Below are 21,244 nucleotides of genomic sequence, written 5' to 3' on the forward strand. Positions count from 1 at the left end.
GAATTTCCTAGATAATTTTTGTAAATAAAGTTGAAAAATTAACATGATGTGTAATTATATGTGAAACTAATATATTGTCTCGAAATTGATTTTACTGAAAGACAAGTATGGGCTCTCGTACAGTACTTTATATAATCAATCTGCAAACACAATGATACTAGGGAAAAAAATAAGGGAATAATAAAACGGAACAAGGCATTGGCAAATTGAAAAAACTGCCAGACGCATTTCCCATTGCCAATAAACGACTGTACAGTTTATAAACATGTATCAACTCAAAACTCAATTATCTCATATCCCACCTTTGCTACCCAATTCCCATAAGCTTTATAGCAGTATCTATACATATAATTATCACTACTTTGAAACGCCCTCGCTGTATTACTCGTTAGCCAAATCCAAACCCTTCATTTGCCTCGTGAATCGCGAGAAGCAACCTCTCCTCCAGATGTTGTTTGGAAGGATATTCCGGTAGATCCAACTGATTGAAACTGCAAACATTCGAAAAGAGGGTATTAAGAGACAGATCACTTGAACAAAATCCATGTATGAAAAGTAATTATGAAGATCAAAATAAAGCCTAAAACAAAAGAATAAGAATGAAGTTAAAAGTACCAAGTATGTGCAGATGGCAAGTGATTAGGACTTCCATATGCTCTGTGTATCTGAAATTTCTGAGAACCTGATATTCCTTGAAGTGCACTAAAACCTTCCAAAGGAACCTGTGCAAATTGAAACGCCAATGTTATATTACAAATGGACGCACGCAAGACAGAACTAATGATACTTAATTCGCGTATTTTTTTTTAGATTGCACATAAACTTTGTTAAGATCTCCTAAGCTGAGAACCCCGCTTAATTAGCAATTGTAAATTAATACCTTTGAGGTTCCAGTCACAAACTGCAAGAGACGAGCCTTATCCTCCTTGCTAAAACCTTGGGCAACCTCCCAAAACCACTGTATAACAGGAGACGCAGCACTATATCCAGAATATTCAGTATTTGCCCTCATGTCATCCACTGAAATCAATAAAAAAATATTAGTTAGGATTCTATGCTATGTACATCAAACTAAAGAGAGAACTCACGTTTCAAGCTCTCCCCAAGAAAACCCTTTAGTAGAAAGGAACCTTAATAATGTGAGAGGAACTTACAATCAATATCTGGAAGCCCACTGATCAATAGTTCCAATTCTTTGTCATGGAAAATAGAGATGAGTTCCCGAGGGATTAATTCATTGAAACCCTCCATAAAAGCATTTATTTGAGGGCGAATGGCTGTTGTCAACCGATGTTCGGCGACTAAATCAACATATTGGTGCTTATTTTCTTCTGTCACCTTGATGTTCCGCCCACCAGGAATCAATTCGTAGTCGGTTACCTTCAATAAGTTCATAAAAGTTAAGCATCAACAAAACATCTGATAAGAAAAATTTGTGCAAGATAAAAACGAGGAAGAAAACATACTTCTGTCCTTTCATACAAAATCAGCTTTTCTTCATCAGCATCAATGCTGAAAGTAAGGTTCAGATCATCACTGATATCATTCTGCAAATTAGAGAAACATGAGTTATAATTCATCTATCACATGAGTGCACATACACATTCTGGCATTGAGCATACCTCAAGCATCCATTTAAGGTTTTTAAAGTAATCAGGATCAATAGCTTCAATGTCATGGTAAGTGACCTTGACCCCCAATATATGCTTGTAGAAAGATCGTGTAAAATGGACATCTAAGAGCTGCCCATCAAAAAGTGCTTTCCCAACCTGAAAAAAATATTGAGAACTGAGTTTCTTGCCCACACACAATAACAAAGCTCTGAAGAAAACAAGATCAACTAAACCTTGTGCTCACCACTCGTCCAACAAACTTGAAATATGAAAGATGCTCTGTTTGGTAGACCGAGTTGGGATTGGGCTGAAATGTCGATTCATTGCCTACTGTTGTGAATAGTAGTGCTCCCTTGTCAAAAATGACTCTAGAAAGCAGCTGGTACCACTCCCTTGTAAGTCCACCAGCATCAATACCTTCCTCTCCTTGAAAGTGAACTGTTAACCTCCCTTTCAAATCTTGAGTTGATCGCATGCGCAATTGGTTATATGAATCTTCAAGAATATAAGCTCTTCTAACTGAAATTCTCAAAGGACTGTGGTGATGGTCATGTTGATGCTTAATTTTCGATCTGAAGTGAGAGCGCTTGTTGTCAAAATCAATAAAGCGAGGAACCTTCAGTAGCACGGAAAAAGATTTCTCAAGCAAACCAGGATTCTGCCGAATAAAAGCATTAAGCAGTTTCCTGTGCTTCTCTGAAAACTTCACAAAAGCCATGTGTTTTTCATCAACTTTCAAAGTAGAACCTGAGGCCTTCTGCTGGTTGGCAGATGTGCCGGCATCATCAATGTCAGACACCACAGAAATATTGAAGTCATGACCAGGACCTTGCATTGCAGGACGTAACTTCTCACACACCACAAAGAAAGATTCTATGTACGGCAAAATGTTATGAGTTCCAGCAGGCAGTGGAGATGCAACTCCAGATGGTTTAGATGAAGAAGCTTTTAATGAATTTAACATATCAGGGGTAGAATCCGAATAGCTCTCTATTTTGCTTATGCAAGTGCTTAACTCCACCCACAAAGGCTCCAAAGCTGCATTTATGTCCCATACCTGAGAAAGAGGAGCAGTATGCTCCTTCACATGTACAACCTGTAAATCTCTCTCTTTCTCCTCTTTATCTTTCTCAGCCAGTGAGGAAACAAGGGAGCTCAAAGCCTGCAGGACTCTTAAAATTGCAGTGCCATCAGAAGATGTGGTACTGAGGAGTGCTTTAACAGCTTCACCAAATAAGTGCAACTCATCCATAGCAGATTTGGTCAATTTCTGAACAGCTTCAGCCAGCTCAGTAATGAACAGATTACAATGAGTAGGAGCAATTGCCACCAACTTTTTCATCACCTCAGCTACAAGAGCATATGCATTATCTGATAATCTGGAGGGTAAACACAAAATGTCAAACACCAAATATACATGACAAATTCTTGGTGCACCAAAAAACAAGGAGTGAAAAGATGCATATTGTCTTACGACCTAGATACAATAAAAAAAAAGCAGGAAAAGTGTTATAGAACTTATACATATCATAACTAAAATAACACCAGTATAAACATAAGAAAATCATCATGGACGATTAGTAACTTCTCCAAAAAAAAAATTAAATGCATTATCTATTTCATACCCTTCTCGAGCAAGCAAGGAGCATAGAAGCCGAAGCTCTGCTTGTGGCAGATTAAGTAGGACAGTTTGAGCATCACATTCATTATCTGCACCAGAAGTTGAGGGTGTGGAAGAATCAACAATCTTAGATGATGCACCAGCAACAGTTGAAGTGCCACCAGACTCTGCATTCATCTCAGTATCTGAAGTCAAAAGATGTGGAGCAGAGGGTTGTTCGGAAACCGAAGCATCAGATTTTACAGATAAACTCTGCTTGCTTTCAGCTTTATCGATGATGACATCCAATAAGTTGAGTAACTGGAGAAATAAATTTATAAAAAAAATGATTAAAACTAATACAAAATAAAATAATGTTTTTATAATGTTAAAGCCATCCCAATTTCCCAAATTAGTGGGTTTTCACCTGTTCTAGATGTGATATACTTCTCAAATAAAGGGGCTGATTCAAGAGGCTCAAAAGCAACACAGTGGACAAATATCCATCCTGGTGCTCATTTTTGTTCTGGCAATTCTCTTCAACAACCATCACAGCTTTGCCAGATTTCTTATCAACACTGTTTTTAGATTCTTGTGGGAGAGGGAAAGGTAACCGAAATTGAAGCAAAATTTTTGCCACATAGGGATGATGTCGGGCTAAATAAGTTAGAGTTTCAAGCACACGACGAGACACCAAGGGAGGCACTCCTATAATTAAAAATTGGCATATATCAGTACAACTATGCAGTCTATATATATATATATATATGTGAAAATATATCAATACAAAATTTCAGCAGACTAAGAAATGATGGAGATGGAAAAAAAAGAATAGATTTAGACTTGTTTGTGTAGTAACAAAATAATCTATTCCAGAATCCATGAGAAAATTGACCCCAAAAGACAGGTAACAGGAACTAACATCTCCCAGAGTTATGACAGAAATTACAATAATGAAAAAACCTGATTGGCAGGCATTAGTAAAATAACACATGAAAATTCTCAAATGAAACAATGGTAAGTTCCAATAACCAAATAAATAAATAAAATGAGTATCAAGGTCAAATAAGATACAAGCAACCTAATGATTATCTTTTTTTATTATTATTATCATGTGTTTGGCTGTGTCCAAATAATATATCACTCAACAATAAATATATTATATAGGAAAAGAGAACAAAGAATTTCCATGTTCACTCCCTTCACTCAAATAAAATTATAATATTTAACACTTAACCATCATTTAGAGAAAATAGGTCTCACCATCAAAGAAGTGAGGACGTGAATACATAACATTAGTCTGGCAAGCATAAAGCCGATAAGGTGGTTCGACATCAGCTAATAGATTCATAGGCTTTCTTGTATCAAAGATGAGCGTATCCATAAGAATTTTCACAAGAGAAGTTCTAGTTTCACTGTGAGCACATATATTCAACAGAAGCCTTTGCAGCTGGCCTTTGTATAATGGCTGCATAAATTTGGATACATTAGTTTTCCGAACATAGAGAAAATGAAAGCATAAAGAAGCGATGAATCATTTCTTAATAAATATTCTTACCTGAACAATACGAAGTAACCGTATCATTGCATGTAAAGCTTCTGTATCAACTAAAGGAACACCATCTGCTTCAACTACCTTGGTTCCTGTGGTCCTACGAGGGCCAATGCCCCCAATTCTTTCCAGGCTAGAGCCTATACCATCACCTCGCCTAGAAGTTTCACCTCTACGGTTTCTAGGATACACACCAAATAGGGTACGATTGTAACGATGGGCAAATCTTTCACGCAACATGTTTGCCTCTGCAATTAGTGCAGGTGTGAGATTGGAAATTATGGCATCGGACGAAGTTAAAAGCACCTGAACAATAAAAAGAAACAATCAATTACTTCTCACAACAAGCAAAATTGTAAGTGAATACATATACAGAAAATATAGCAAGGAAAATGAACCTCTTCACGTAAATCAGAAGGAAATGTAGCAATTATAGAGACTGTGTCCATTTCAACAGGTTGACCCTCCAGTTCCTGAGACTGGTGTAGCCTTTGAGCTTGCTGTTGTGCAAGAACTTCTGCTCGAATGTCTGGGGGAAGGGCTGCAAGGAATTCTGGATCAATATCTCCAGCACTCTGTGGTTCAGCATTGGAAGAAGTAGCCACCTGAGCCTGCTGAGCTGATAGGACTTCAGCTCGCAGCTCCTCAGGAAGAGCATCCAAGAATGCAGGGTCTATTGCACCAGAACCAGCATTGCTGTTTATTTGCTGCTCTGTAGCCAAACCATCCTGCTCAGCTTCTCGGATGGAATTTTCTGAAACTTCAGTTACACTATGCAGGGACACATCTCTTGCACTAACAGTTGATGCGTTTCCAAACGACACATTTGTTCTTCTTGTACGAGCTGAATGTGGATCCCCCAATAGCGTTCTATCTGAAGCAGCTTGCCTCTCTACACCATCATCATGACCGTCAGCACTTCCAATTTCAACATCAAGGCTACGAAGACTCTCCCCTAAAGTTGCCCCACTCCCACCACTTTCTTGGCTAATAGCTTCTACATCCCGTACAGCTGCATCATTATGTTCAAACTGCATCTCAACAGATTGTGATTGTGTACTAGGCACATCTGCTGCTTGTAGAGATTCACTTGCAGCAGGTCTCACAGTAGCATTTCCTGAAGAATCAGTACTTGGAGCAGGCACATCTCTACTTTCATCATCCACACTGTTCTCAACAGAGTTCTCAGGTCTTCCACCTTCTGATTCTTGTAATTGAACTCCATCTTTGTTTTGAGGCCCTAATGTGTCCTGATGTATCTTGTCAAGGGTAGGTCGCCTTAATTGGGAAACAAGCAACTCCTCAAGGCCTTGGGGTACTACACCTGCATTTGATCCACCACCTTGCTGGTGATCATCTATCCACAAGTTCAGGCGGTGTCCATGGCGACCATTTCTCAGTGATCGAAAAATTGCATCAAGTTGGGATGAGGTGTTGTCCAAATTCCTATCTGGAGTAAGCGCATCACGAGCATGCTCTGAAATATTGAATTTCCAGCATCAACAAGCAATTGGGGGAAAACAAATAATTTCTTTATTTTAAAAAAAAATAATATAAAATAAAAATAAAAAAAGAAGGGGGAAGAGAACAGAAGACTAAATCAGGGTAACTTCAAAATCAAGTCAGATATCCAAAAACAAGGATAAAAAAAAGTGTTTAAGGTGTACCTGACTGCCTAGGAGGGGTTGGGTGCAATGATGGCCCCACCAAAAGAGGGTGTTGTGATGGAACAGCATTCTCACCCGTTCTGCCCAAAAGGTTGTAAATGGAAGTCGTACGTCCTTGACGTCTAGAACCAAAAACTTCTACAGGCATCACATGGAGAGTTTCATTGGGAAAATTGTCATCTCTACCAAAAACCTCAATATGGTCAAATACATTAATCCCATTGATGCCCTCCTCCAGCCGCAGTATAACTCCATCTTCATCATCCTCGTCGTCTTCTTCATCTTCTTCCAAGACTTCCTCATCAAATTCATCATCATCAATCTCATGATCATCTTGATCAGTGTCAGGATGTGGCAGGTGATGGACTTCATCTTCCCTGTCATTATGCTCCTCATCATCCTCATCTTCATCTTCATCTACTTCATCTCCATCATCCCCAGACATCTCTTCATCATCGTCGTCGTCGTCATCATCCTCATCTTCATCAAGATTTTCTTGCACATGAGGTTGAATTTCAAACCTTATATCAATGCCATTTTCAAGACCCCTGGCATCCTCAGAATTTTCATGCATATAATCATCCTCAGTGGTGGGAGCAAAACCGCCATCAAGATCTTGGTCATGTTCCATATCATCCGTCACAGCCTCAGAGCCAGCAAAGGATCGCACAGTATTATAAGACTCAATGTGCTCTGGCGGCACAGAATCATGCATGGATTGAGACACTGTATCCATGGATTGGGATGAGTTGCCAACGTTGTCTGCCCTCCCAGATTGACTTTCATCAGGCTGCTTAGCATTAATATCATTCTTTACTGTACTAGAATCGGCAGAATGGACATGTTCTTTACTTACCAACTCTAGAGCCTTGACAAGACCTGTAACAACTTTAGGTGAGTTAGCATGATCCAGGTCCAACACTTTGAGAGTTCGGGTCAATGAACCAACTAGACCGACATCTATAAAGGTAGCAGCAGCTTCTGCTGATATATATGAACCAGTAGGAGTACGGGCAGCCAGAACATCATTGAGCAGATCAATGAAAGCTTGTATGTTATTGTTGGGTGGCCTATAACCATTACCTGAGTCAACAAAGTCATTAAAAATGTGACCAATCTCTGTAAAAACCCTTTTCCTTGCCTCTGAAGAACGAACACATGCTGCCACTAAAAATTGACTAGCTCTGCTTGCTAGTTTGTGCCTCCAATCACCATCAGTTCTTTTTTCCTTTTTTGCACTACGAGTATATGGGAGAAACTTAAGAAGGATGTGATGAAATATTCCACCAGAGCATATGGCTGTCAAAACCTTTTGATGGGAGCCCCTAAATGTGCTAACTTCAGCATCTCTTCGAAGCAAAACATGAGCAGAGGAAGCATACATCAATAAAATTTCTGTCAGAAGCTTCAGAACAAATACAACCTTAGCAAGAGATGCAGAAGCTTCCTTGTTACTGGTTTCTTTATCTTCAGATGCAGTAGCAATTGCTTTTCCCTTTCCTTTAGCAGCAGCAATATCAATGTCCATGTCTGTTGTTAATGGATTATCAACGGGTACATCCGTGACTATGTCATCTTTCAAGGGAGGTACATAAGCGCACACAGAATCCAAAAGAAGCTCAATCACATTGACAAAACTCTGACAATATTTTCTATGTGCTTTGGCACTTTTCATATTTGAATCATTAACTTTTCCATGCCCATTGCCAGAAGTCACTGCATTTATATTACCCAAAGCATTCTTCCCATCACTAAGTATGGGTTTTTCTTTCTCTACAGATTTATCCTTCTCTTTGCTTTTATCCTTGTCACGATCCTTTAATAATACAACATAAGGCCTTTCACCAATCATTTCCACTTGGCAAACAGACTGAGCTGCACACATAAAAATCACTGGATCACGGGAAATGGCAGAACTTAAACTTGATAGAAAAATGCGGGGAGAAACTCTTCCATTTGAATGCCTGTTGGCAGCTGCCACAAGGCTGTGCCTTATCTCAAATTCCATAGCCTGCTGAAGAGTTTGAGGATCTTCCAGGACATGACGAATGATTGTAGCAGCAATATTGTCAAACCCAGGAAAGAGGCTACTAGTCGGCAATGATAGCAGTAAACTTAAACCTCCAGCATCAAGAAAACTAACAGCAACAGAATGTGTTCTGGTAAGAGTAGAGCATAGTTGCAAAACAGCATGCATTGTTTCAGATGGAAGCTGGTTCTTAATACACGCACATGCAATCTCAATCAACTGTTTCTGTTCTTTCATTTCTATATACTTAGAAGACACTCCCAATGCAGACTGGCACTTGTTCTGCTTATCCTCATCAATGCTAATGGACCCCTGCTGACCACCGATACCATCCCTTTTCAACTGCTCTGCAATTTCAGAATTCAATTTTTGATCCACCTGCAACAGCCGATCAATAGAAAGAAAAGCTGTTGTAACCCATTTTGGTACTTGACACTTCAACCTGCTATCTAAACCAGAATCAGATTCCCATTGAGAAAGCAGGTCTGAGGCAACATTTACCAGACCACTCTTTGAGGCAACTTCTCGTGCTACGACATCATCTTGAAAAATTAAAGCAAGAACATGGAAAAGAGCAGATAACATGGTGCCATTTCCACCCTCAGCAGTCAAACTACACTCCTTTACTCTGTCCACAATAAATGATACAATATTTGACCTATATTGACCATCATTTTGGGAACACATCATTGCCAGCAGATCTCTAACTGGAAAAGCTAGAGGTTCCTTCATTTGCAAAAGCTTTGTGCATGTAGATAACAATTCTTCAACAGGAGGAAGCTGGACCATCTCTTCTTCCAGCTGACGAACACTGTCATTTGTACCAGCTTCCTTAGTGTCTGTATCGGAGTTCCCAAGAGACATGGCAAGTGCACGAGCAAGTTCATCATCTTCTTGGACCTCTTCCGGGTGGGAAAATAGCCACTCCATTGCCAACTCCACACTATTTGATCCAACTTGTCTCAAAGCTTCTTCAGCCCTAGACCTGGAAAACCCCATCTCAACAATTGTTGAAATAGCTGTCTCATTTGGAGGTGGGGCAGTAATACGAGCACTGGTATTGCTATTAACACTCTTCACTTCAACCCCAGAGTAAATGTGCCTTATGATAGAAATGACTGTAGTAATAAAATCATAACTACACTCAATGAATTGTGGATGAGACCAAACAGGAAGCACTGCTTTCAGCACCATGGATTGGAGGACCTTCACAAAAGTCTCAGCATCACGTGGATAAGGGACATCACCACTGGTCAAGGGTTGCACAAGTAGGTGCTTTGTAAAAGGAGATAAAATGAAAGATGATGTCACCAGGTGGTCCATAAGTTTTCCATAACTAGCTAAAGGCCCATAAATCCATGAGTGGTCAGTATCTTCCTTCTCATCCTGCTTCAAAATTACATCATCAGTTTCCATTGGAGATGCTGGTGCCCTATTGACTGTGAATAGCAATTGACTAGTAGCTTCGAATGTGGTCAAAACTGATTGCGCAACACCAAGTCCATACAAGCAATTTAGTAGAACAGGATTACAAGAATCTGTTCTCTCCAATAGACTTCCATCAATAAAATCAATCACCTTTCCATAGTAGCGGCACTTTGTTGATACAGACACCTCAGATCCAGAAGCATTCACATGGCCCCCGAAATTCATGTGATCCAATGCAATGGCAGCAAATGAGGAAGCCACTGCCTTAGAAGAAGGAGAAACATTCACAATATCATCCCGCCGACGAGAGGGAAGCAACATTACCTTCCCCAATTCTTGAAACAAATGGGTAATGTGAAAAGAAAGCGATCTCACCATGTCGCAGCAAGAAGTATAATAGGATCTCTGTTTGTCATATTCCTTTCTACTAAGAGGTCCACTAGAATCTGAAGGTCCAGAATGATGCAACTGATGACCAGATCCAAAACGTATATTTGAAGAACCATCACTAGTTCTTTGTTGAGAACTAGTAGCACGGCCCAAATCACGATATAGGCTTATAAGGTCAAAAAACTGAGATTCAATATTCCAACCTGATGTTCTCCTTCTCAGTAATGGATCAAGGAACTGCCTGAAAGAGTTAAATCGTTGCTCTTCACTTTCATATGTAATCAAATCAGACTGTTGTGACTCAGCAGGAGAATCAGCACCTCCATCCTCTATCTCAGGCTTGGCATCCTCTAAAAGAGCAATCTGCCAAAGAACTTCATGATGAACACTCCCTATATCTTCTAAAACATCTTTGCCGCCACTTCCAAATTCAGCAAGTAATGCAGTCACCCAGCGATTGTCTTTTGAGGCAGCAATAAACAAAAGAAATTCAACAAGGAACAGTGAAGAAAATATTCCACCATCTTGTGTCATACGGGGATCCAACAAGAAAGACCCTGAAGCAACATCAAATCCAGTCAAAGCTTTCTTAAGGTGGTCTCTAAGAGAGGAACAGAATGCACGGGCAAGTGCAGCAGAATGATGTTGCGTAAAACCCTTGAAGACCATGGTGCTATGTAAAGCAATAGACATTCCATCAGATGACTGGACAATACTAGGTCGTAATAGAAGCTTCAATAATGCTTCAATGCCTGACTTCTCAACAAACAACCTACATGTTTCAGAATTCTCCATCGTTCTTTGCACCAATACCATCAAATGAAAGATTGATAATTGAATAAACTGCTCATCACTGATCCCCTCTGCAGCTGAATCTACTGCATTGACCAAACAGCAAGGTCCTTCATTTTCTTTGTCCTCAGAATCCGTTTCCATTGCAGTACTTCCAATAACTTTTCCAGATGACCCTATGCTATTGTCGTCAGCAAATGAAGCAATTTTTTCAACAATTTCAATAATAATATCAACACCGGTGCTTCTTAGTGAAGATACATGGCGTAAAAGTTCTTCCACGGCATTTGCTAAAGGAACAATTGCTTCATTCATTGATACAATGTACTTCTTGCTAGTGAAAATGTCAACAAGAAAACGTAGTGCCAAACTTTCTTTCACAGCCTCCAAGCCTTTGGCATTAAGACAAATGGCACCAAGACCATTAGGAACACAGGTAAGGGCCTTTGAAGAAGGAAGAATTCCAGCTACTACTGAGGATATAAATGCATCAGGAAGACCCATTTCATGCAAAGAAGAAAAAGAAGTTGGATCTTTGTGTATTATTTCACTCATAACAGTTACTGCAGAGTGATAAATGTCACCACCAAACTTATTTACATTTCCATATATCAGAGACAAGGTAGCAGGTAAAGAACTATCTTGAGAATGTTGAGATCTGGAAGAGTTCCCTGGAGCATATGTGGCAGAACCAAGTGCCTTCAACGAAACTTTTATGAGTCTTTTTTGGGAGTACAGCTGATCATCACCACATCTTGAGCTTTCACCGATCATCATTGAATTATCATTAACCACATCAGAACCAATAACTCTATGCACCTCTATCTGCAGTCTCTGAGCCAGAAGTTCTACTCCTCCCAACTCCTTAAAAAGAGAAACGGCTGAACTGCTGTAATCCATAAGCTTTTGTAGAGTTTTCACAGCAAAGCAGACAAGGTGCAAATGCGTAGGATCGGAATCCTCCAGAAGTGGTAAGAATGTGGGAACCATGCCTGACCCCCTTATATTACTCCCAGTAGTTGAGGATGAAACCACATGTAGCAAATAGAACTGAAGAAGTGCTTCAACGAAAGCAAGAGAAGAAGGATCATTGGAGTTTTTAAGGGATAGAACAGCCTTCTGAAGCACATTCAGGAGTATCATACGGTTACCCCCAGCAAAACTGACACTAGATCCACTCAAAATTCGTGCCCGCTCATGTGATGCTGAATATGCAGCTAACTGAGCTCCTAAAGCAAGCATAGCAAGTGTTCTAATGTTTCCAGAAACAGTTTCCTCAGAACGTACAATCCTGATTAATTCATTAGTATACTCTGGCTCATTTGCAAAAAAGGACAAAAGTTCCTCGTGAGCATCACTAGACTGAACAAGCACAATAAATGCAAGAAGGCAAATCCTGCTATACAGCCTGCATATTCTGGGAGAACGGAAGGCACGAGCATATCTGATTCGAGTCAACAGGGAGAACCGGAGTTCAGAAGGTACCTTGAACTCATCGATACACTGTTTCATCAGTTCTAAATCATCTTCCTTCCGCAAATGTAGATCGGGTATTTGTATAACTCTTGAATTAGAAGAGCTAACAGTAGTACTGCTCTCTTCTGTACTTTGGGGATTTCCATGTAATTCAAAATAAAGGGTAGATCCCACACGGCACTGGGACTTGTCACTATCAACTTGCACATCTGCTGGAAACAAATGCAGCCCATCATCTTGGGTAGCCTCATTTGCCATAACGCATGAATATAAGCCCAAACCCTCTTCCTTGCTTCCCCATCCTTGTGCCAAAGACAGGAGATAGCTGTTCACTGACCCGCAACCAATCAGCTTTCCACTACCATGAAGTTTAGAAGGATTAACCTTTACTAGTGCAGAAAGCGTTTCCAGTGTTGCAATAAGGACCTCGGGATCTGCTGATGCAAGTAGGAGCCTGAAATGCTGAACAAATATGGCAAAAGTTAAAAAAAAAAATTACAGACAGATGGTTGAAAGTTGCAAGAAATGAACAAATTTTTAAATAAATAGAATCTATGACCAATTGCACTGTAGCAAGCTACCAATTTTTATTTATTTTTAGTTTTATTTTTTTACAGGGATGAAACCAAAAGCGCATACCTCCAAGCCATCAAAAGAACCCTTGTTATGGCAATTCTCTAATATTATCTGCATCACCCTCAAAATCTGAAGAATTGCATGTTTAGGAAAAGGACACTCATCTTCTAAGATTTTATCTGACAAGAGAAGGTCATTCCTAGAAGCCAAATACGTTTTGAAATATGTATCAAAATGAAGAAAAAGAGGCCTCCAATGGTGAAAATTCCCCTGAAAGTCAAAAGCAACAAATAAGTGAATTAATAAATATCAATAATTTGAAAATCAAAAGCAGATATACACACCTTATTATACTCCCAACGAAAACCAGAGAGAGGTATTTGAATATCTTGTAATGGACATTGTATAACTTTGTCAACAAAAGCTTTGACTTTAGGTGGCTGCAAGCAAAGAAAGGTAGTCACGACTATTATAAGGTTGTTACTCACAAGGTAGAAAAAAGACAAATTTAAACAAATGAAGATCAGGTCGCACATTACAAAATAAATATAAAAACAGATAAAATAATAATCGTAACAAACACAATCCCAGGCAGAATACATATTGTCAACTTATGCATCTTTCAAGTCAAAAAGAACTAGTGAGTTCATCAATATTAACAAGGGATCTTTTAATAAAAACCTGTCTGAACTTTCTGTTTTGAAAGATACTACCGAGTTTTGTAAATTGGATCAAACTAATCCCCTAAACCCGATAAAAGTCAAAATAGTTTTGTCCTTGGACTATATTTATAGTCATCAACCTCAGAAACACATGGAACTTTGACGGACATCCATAGATCTTTACAGTGTTTCATTAAAAAAAAATTATTTTGGCCAAAATTGGGTTTAGAGGGACTATTTTGATTTCCAAAAAAGTAACTTTCAAAACAAAAGGTCCAAACCAATATTTAGCAAAAACAGAAAGTCAAAAGTGATATTATCCCTATCAACAACCACAAACACAAACTCGACACCAGTCTCAAAACACAAAAGTATTACCATACTGGTAAAGCAATCCACGTTTTAATGTGCTCAGCCAGTCAAAATTCAAAGTCTATTAGGGGAAAACAATTAGATGGATGGTTCATCATTAATTTTATTAATTTGGAGGAAAGGAACCAATCAAATCCTACTTCCCAATATAGGCCGACCAATTACAAGGATATTGTTGAATATCAACTTTACTTTTAGGAGACTTCTTTATATTTTTAGGTTTATTCTTAGCATAAAGAGATAAGGATCTCTAAGATCTGAATCTCCTGGCCGATTTGATGAAATTGGTTTTTTATATAAATTCTTGATTTTAAAAAGACTATTAGATCATGTAATAAAAGAGAATTAGTGGTGTCAAACTTCTCCTGTAAATTATTTACAATAGCTTAAGTCTAAATTGTAGAAAAAGATAAAGTGTTAACTCTATACTTTCTCCATGGTATCCATGAGCGGGTTCTGCTCTCCCTAAAAAAAGTAGATGGTTAAGCACAAAATGACTAGTGAAAAGTAAAGTCCCACCTCCAAAGTGACTTCCATTCCAGAGGTTTTCTTCTTCAGCCAACGAGGGACGTCTAAAACATCATCCTTGCCAATCACTAGACATAAACCAAAAGGAGCTCCTTAAAATCGTGGCCTCGCTACAATCCAAGATTCCAATCTCACACCTACAACTGGTTTTCTCATCAAGAATAAGATGAAGCTCATTCAAAAATCATTCAATTCTCCATCTTCAACATTTCAGCCCAAACTCAAAACTACTACCGTAAGTACTAGTTCATTGACAAAAAGAGGAAATTTTGCAATGACATTGGACTCTTAGGCTGAGACATCTAACCATACGATTGGTAATGCTACACTATTTCATATTTACACTCCATTTTCTAGAAATTTTATGGTGAGAATTGTCGATGGTTCCTTATCCAAAGTAGCAAGGATTGGTACGGTTATTATCCTACAAGTTTGACATACAATTAGTTATCTATAAGCAAAGGTTACAATGAATATGAGTTGTATTACTAAATCTTTCCCTACATATTGTGAATTTTTGGGCTTGGAATAGGAGAGGACGATGGGCAATGCTAAGGTGTCTGGCTCTATCTTCTGAAGACATCTAGTAATCCAAAAACCAAACTCCAACAGCTAGCAATGTGTCTTTATTTGTCTCCAATAAAGAGAACGATATTACGTTGTGTAATTATAGGTTTTTCTAATAGAGAAAATTGTTTCCTACCTCACTCATAAATCAAATACTATACATTTTCAATGTGATGTTCGTCAACTTTCAAAATGTTATTTGAGGTGAAAAGAATTATATTCTCTTACTTTTCATTGAAAAATGATACATATTTATATACAGACTAGTATAGCTAACTTAGGAAACTATGTCAATTAGGATCTCTACAATCAATCTAATTGATAACTAATTGACAACTATATACATACTGTAACACTCCCCCTCAAACGCATAAATATTAATCATGCCCAGCTTGTTACAAAGATATTCAACCCGAACCCCATTCAACGCTTTTGTAAAGAGATCTCCTAATTGTTCTCCTGTCTTCACATACCCAGTAGAAATCAAACCTTCACAAACTCAAATTCAAAAGCTAGATGGACGAAAGCAAAGTACAGACAAACTAGAGACGCAGAGGAGAACAACCAACGAGAAAACGGCGGCCGAAAATTGTGCCACGCGCGCTGACGCGTGGAGAGTGTCGTGGCAGAGGACGGCGGCGCGTGGGGCTCACGCGCAGGTCTTCTGGTCACCAAACTCCGGCTAACGGCTGATCGAAGGGTGGACTTCTTCACAGGACAAGCGGTGAGAATTTCTAAAATGGAACCCTAAAAGATACAACCCTAATTTGTGTTTATAAACCCAAAGAAAATCTAAATGTGGAAAACCCTAAATTCGAACCCTAATGCACTGATACCATGTTATCTGAGGTGAAAAGAATTTTATTCCATTACTTTTCATTGAAAAATTATACATATTTATATACAAACTAGTATAGCTAACTTAGGAAACTATGTCAATTAGGATCTCTACAATTAATCTAATTGATAACTAATTGACAACTATATACATGATGTAACACAAAACATGTGAGAAACACATATCCTAGTCAAGGCTATAAAATGTCTCATCATTTTTCTAAATTCATAGTGAAATTTGGGGTCCATCTAGCAATAATATTTCTAATTTTCAATGGATGATCAAGATCATTCTAGGGTAACTTTGGGTGTATCTACTAAAACAAAAGTTAGATACTTGCAATATTTGAAACGAAAAAAAAAAAAGATTGCAACATAATCCAAACCCAATTTCAAGACAAAATAGACATCCTTAAGGGCTGACAATGCCAAAGATTACTACAACTCGATTTTAGGTGACTTTCTTCAATAAAATAGCATACTCCTTGTATTAATACACCCCAACAAAACAGGGTTGCTGGGAGAAAAAAAAATGACACATTCTACAGGTTGCTCGATCTATCATGTTCGCTATGAATGTTCCTAAACATTTTTTAGGGGTAGCAGTTCTTACTGCCACCTACCTCATCAATAGAATGTCTTCTAAAGTCGTAAATTTTCAAACCCCTTACCAAAATCCCCTACTATCCTACCCTCAAGTTCATATTATCTCGTCTCTAAAAATCAAAATTAATGGATGTACGGCCTTTGTCCATAATCACTAACCAAGTCTAAGCAAATTAGATCCCAAAAATCCATCAAATGCCTATTCTTAGGATACTCTACACAAAAAAGTTATATATGTAATTCTCCTGTCACTCAGTAAACCTATACTCAATGGATGCAACCTTTTTTGAAAATCGAGCTTACTATCTAAATGCCCACATTCAGGGGAGAACTTGGATACACATGAATGTAGATTTTGGCTACCTCAAAGTACAACACATCCCACTTTCACACATGAGCCTACCTCACCCAAACCCACATCTCCACTTGAGTCCACACCTACCTCACTCGAACCCACAACTCCACTAGAGTCCACACCTACCTCACTCGAACCCACCTTCATCTGAGGTCTCATCTCCGCCCAAGTCCTTATCTTCCAAGCCTAATATACTAATCTCCATTCCTCCAAAAATACAAGTGTCAATTCCTAGAAACTTTCTCCATGACACTCAATAGAAAATACTCACTACTACTACTAAAGAGTTGCGTGTTTATTCTAGGAGGAAAAGACTTCAAGAGGAGATAGAGTTTCATAATCAAGATTCAACTTGATCAATCCAAGTTCCAATATTCCAAGTAATATTACTCACGAAACTGATACTCATAATAACTTAAAGTTCCGTATTTCCTTGAAGAAAGGAGCAAGGTCTTGCACACAACATCCCAATTAGAGATTTGTTTCTAATAAAGGTTTGTCATCTCAATATCGTGCATTTGTTACTAATCTGTCTAATTTTGAAATCCCTAATAATATCCATGAAGCTCTAGGGAAACCTAAATGGAGAGCATCTATTGAGAAAATTAGAGTTAAATAGAATAAATCACAACAACTATCAAATTTTCCAAAAGGGAAATCGTACCAAAGCAAGGTTGGTGGCTAAGGGATTTACTCAACCTTCGACATTGATCTCTAGTTGCCAAATTAAATATTGTTTGGGTTCTACTTACCTTGGTTGCAAATCTAGACTAGCCCATGCATCAATAGGATGTCAAAAATGATTTCTTGAATAGAGACTTGAAGGAAGAAGTTTACATGGACATTCCTCCAGAATTTGGAACCAAACACAGCACCAAGGTTTGTGGACTCCAAAAATCCTTGTATGGTCTTAAATAATCACCTACGGCTTGGTTCGAGAGATTTACCAAAGCTACTAAACAACAAGGGTGCTTACGAGGGCAAGCATATCATACTTAGTTTGTTAAACACTCTACTTTATTTGTTAAGCACTCTGAAGACAAAAAGGTTGATATTCTTATAGTTTATGTGGATTACATTATTGTGATGTGGAATTTCTTAGAAGAATGGGAGGGACTAAAAGAAGCTTTTGCTAGATATTTTGAAATCAAAGACCGAGGAACTCTAAAACATTTCCTAGGCATGGAGGTGGCTTGATCAAAAAAGGCTACTGTAGCCTCCCAACAAAAGCATGTTCTAAATCTATTGAAGGAGACAAAAATGATTGGTTGTAAGCTAGCTAACAGTGACACACCTACGGAACCAAGCTATAAAGAAAGTTTAAAAGAAGAAAGCACACCTGTCAACAAGGGGACAATATTATCGAATGGTAGGTAAGCGGATTCACCTTTCTCAAACTAGTCTTGACATTGGCTTTACAATTAGTTTTGTTAGACAATTTATTAATGATCCTAAAATTCACCACCAAGCTATTTACAGAATTCTCAAGTATTTGAAAGTGACACATGGTAAAGAGTTGTACTTCAAGAAGGGAACTAATGACATTAAGATTTTTTCCGATGCAAACTAGGCAAGTTCTATTACCGACAGAAGGTCTATGTATGGGGTAATTTAGAAGTAGTGTTGAGGCTGAATATGGGCTTTGGCTCAAGGAATTTGTGAAGGAATGTGGCTCAAAATATTATTTGAAGAATTAAGAATCTCAAACTCAACAATTGAAATGTTTTGTGACAATTCAGCAGCAATCAATATAGTCCATCATGATAGAACTAAATATGTGGAACTAGATCTCATTTTATTAAATAAGAGATTGAATAATGGGTGCTGTGTCTAAATCATACTCCAACAAATTCTCAAACAGTTGATTTCTAACAAAAACTCTTTCGAAAACATGATATCCAAGCTAAAAATGATTGACATCTATTTCCCAGCTTGGGGGAGAGAGTTGAGTATCAAATTTATTTCTAGGAGAATTCTATATTTAGGTTTATTCTTACAATAAAAAGATAACGATCTCTAAGATTTGAAATCTCCTTGCCGGATTGATGTAATTGGTTTTTTATGTAAATCCCTGATTCTAAGGAATTATTTGATCATGTAATAAAGGAGAGTTAGCAGCAGATTTATTGTCCAACTTCTCCTATAAATTATGTACAATAGCCTAGTCTAAATTGTGGAAAAAGATGAAGAGTTTTTCCTCTCTATTTTCTTCAGATATCAAACTCAGTTTATTAGAGAGAAAGAGGATAAAGGAAAAAATAGCAGAGAGACAAATATAATCTAAACAAAAATTGCACAACCCACCAACCCGCTTAGTGGGCTAATGCTCAAAACTAACGCCCCTCCATAACATCATGACATGTGAACTATAACAGATTATAAAATAAATACCAACATTTGTTAGACCCATTTCAAATGTAAAATACCTCAAGGGTGTCAAGCACAAACGATGAAACTACAAAAGCAAACTATTCTACAGCAATGAACTAAAAATAAATCTGAACAAGCCAGGCAAAGTTGCCATGACTTTATAGCATCAACAAAAACTAGTCGTGGTTGCAACAGAAACAAACAACTTGGCAAAAAAATTTACTTTGGAACCATCAGCCAAACAACCGTCAATACCTTACTTAAGCAACTCCCACATCTCAAGCGCAAAACCAACTTCAAAATTAAAGTAATGTCGATATTTTTCATAACTGGGTCCACCCGCAAAACCCTAAAATCTTTTTTTGGGCAAGAAACTCAAACCTGTTGCTAAGTAGTCCGCATAAGAATCAAAAATAAAAATAAAAAATCCAACCCTATACATTTTAGGAGGGAGGGGAGCATAAGACCCCTTTGACCTACCCTCTGGTCAGCTCAACTGAAGCTCGCTATAATGGATCCTAACTTTCCAGACACAAGATTCAAACGAAAACCTTGTTGGTTTTCCTAACCAATGGGTTTTCATAAAACACTCAAAAGTAACGCACATACAATACAAGCATTAAAAAGAAAAAAAGTAAAAAAAAAACATAATAGCGCAAGGGTTTTAAAGAAAAAATAAATAAATAAATAAACACAAAAACTCACAGGGTCCGAGTCCAGTTTGACAGAAGGACCAAAACTGCCATCGCCGCCGGACAGGAGTTGCCGCAGCCTCGAGGGCAAGGTCGATCTCGGGGCCGCCATAACCTTGCCCCAGTTTCACTACTTCTAAATACTGCGCCAAAAATGAAAATCAAAATATATATACATCGAAACAAACAGAAACCGAATCGGGGATTTGAATAAACCCAGATAGTGAACACCCATAACGCATAATAAAAACACAAATTGTAGATTAATGAATTCCGAATAAGAATAAGGATCAGATAGACTAATACAACGATAGATGCAGTATACATGTGTAAAAATAGAGAGAGAAAGCGATGAAAGAGTACCAGAAAGAGAAATGAGAGAGGGCCGGTGGATGCATACACATCCGAAGAAGTTTGGAGCAGATGAGAGATAAAATATTAAGGATTTGGAAAGAGAAGTGAAAACCCAAAGCGAAGAGGAGAAAAAGAGGAGGGCGTTGTGGGGTTTGTTAAGGTCTACGTTGTTTCTATAAACATTTTTTTTTATATTTATTTATTTATGTATTATTTAATTTTAATAAGTGGTGTCATATTTTCTTGAAGCACTTAGCAAACATTATGGACTAATATAATACAAATCTAAATGTGAGTTTTTGAAATTGTTAGTTTATTAGATTTAACACTTTTATTGTTTTTTTAATTATATCTAAATAAGGTAAATAAATTTTAAAAAATAAAATAATAATAAAGTCATCAAAGATTGATAAATTAGAAATAAAAAGTAATAAATAAGTTATAATAATTTCTCATTATATATTTTAAAATTTCATATTAAAGTATTTAAATTACTCTATCAATTATGTTTTCAAAACTAAAACCGAAAAATATTTATGTATTTTGTTGACCCTCGATTTGGTCAACTGACACGGAGTCAAATGCTTGATGTGAATGAAGGTGTTGAAATAGATCTAATGGAAAGAACAGTAAAGGACACAACAAATTACAGTGGTTCGGCCCCACGAATTGGTAATGACCTGTGTCCACTTAAGTTATTATTGATATTAATTCTCAAAGGAGTGATCAAAGAATTAGGGTTCTCTGAGTTTCACAGGCCTTAGAGAGATGAATAATA

The 21,244-nt window shown here is 37.8% G+C and overlaps 1 protein-coding gene across 1 annotated transcript; it reads right to left on the minus strand.

Annotated features, from left to right (window-relative positions):
* Nucleotides 1-206: 206 nt before the first annotated feature.
* LOC133804499 (E3 ubiquitin-protein ligase UPL2-like) lies at nucleotides 207-20,632 on the minus strand. The gene is made up of 17 exons (XM_062242654.1): nucleotides 20,476-20,632; nucleotides 20,126-20,255; nucleotides 13,468-13,563; nucleotides 13,187-13,393; nucleotides 6,433-13,009; nucleotides 5,164-6,242; nucleotides 4,772-5,071; nucleotides 4,477-4,681; nucleotides 3,641-3,921; nucleotides 3,239-3,534; nucleotides 1,858-2,992; nucleotides 1,623-1,769; nucleotides 1,467-1,547; nucleotides 1,155-1,380; nucleotides 881-1,020; nucleotides 616-722; nucleotides 207-491 (listed from the first exon to the last, which is right to left on the minus strand). The coding sequence occupies exons 2-17, from the start codon at nucleotides 20,222-20,224 to the stop codon at nucleotides 389-391; spliced, it is 11,079 nt and encodes a 3,692-aa protein (XP_062098638.1). The 5' UTR covers nucleotides 20,225-20,255; nucleotides 20,476-20,632; the 3' UTR covers nucleotides 207-388.
* Between the last annotated feature and the right edge of the window lie 612 nt (nucleotides 20,633-21,244).

The sequence above is a fragment of the Humulus lupulus genome, chromosome X, assembly GCF_963169125.1.
Source record: "Humulus lupulus chromosome X, drHumLupu1.1, whole genome shotgun sequence".
NCBI classification, from domain to species: domain Eukaryota; kingdom Viridiplantae; phylum Streptophyta; class Magnoliopsida; order Rosales; family Cannabaceae; genus Humulus; species Humulus lupulus.

What these genes read in the sequence shown, in the direction of transcription:
- LOC133804499 (XM_062242654.1), bottom strand. Translation starts at nt 20,224, where the DNA reads ATGGCGGCCCCGAGATCGACCTTGCCCTCGAGGCTGCGGCAACTCCTG. An exon ending in CTTCTGATTTACGTGAAGAG is followed by an intron (nt 5,072 to 5,163) that starts GTTCATTTTCCT and finishes TTTATTGTTCAG; the next exon opens with GTGCTTTTAACTTCGTCCGA. An exon ending in TTGCCATCTGCACATACTTG is followed by an intron (nt 492 to 615) that starts GTACTTTTAACT and finishes GAATGTTTGCAG; the next exon opens with TTTCAATCAGTTGGATCTAC.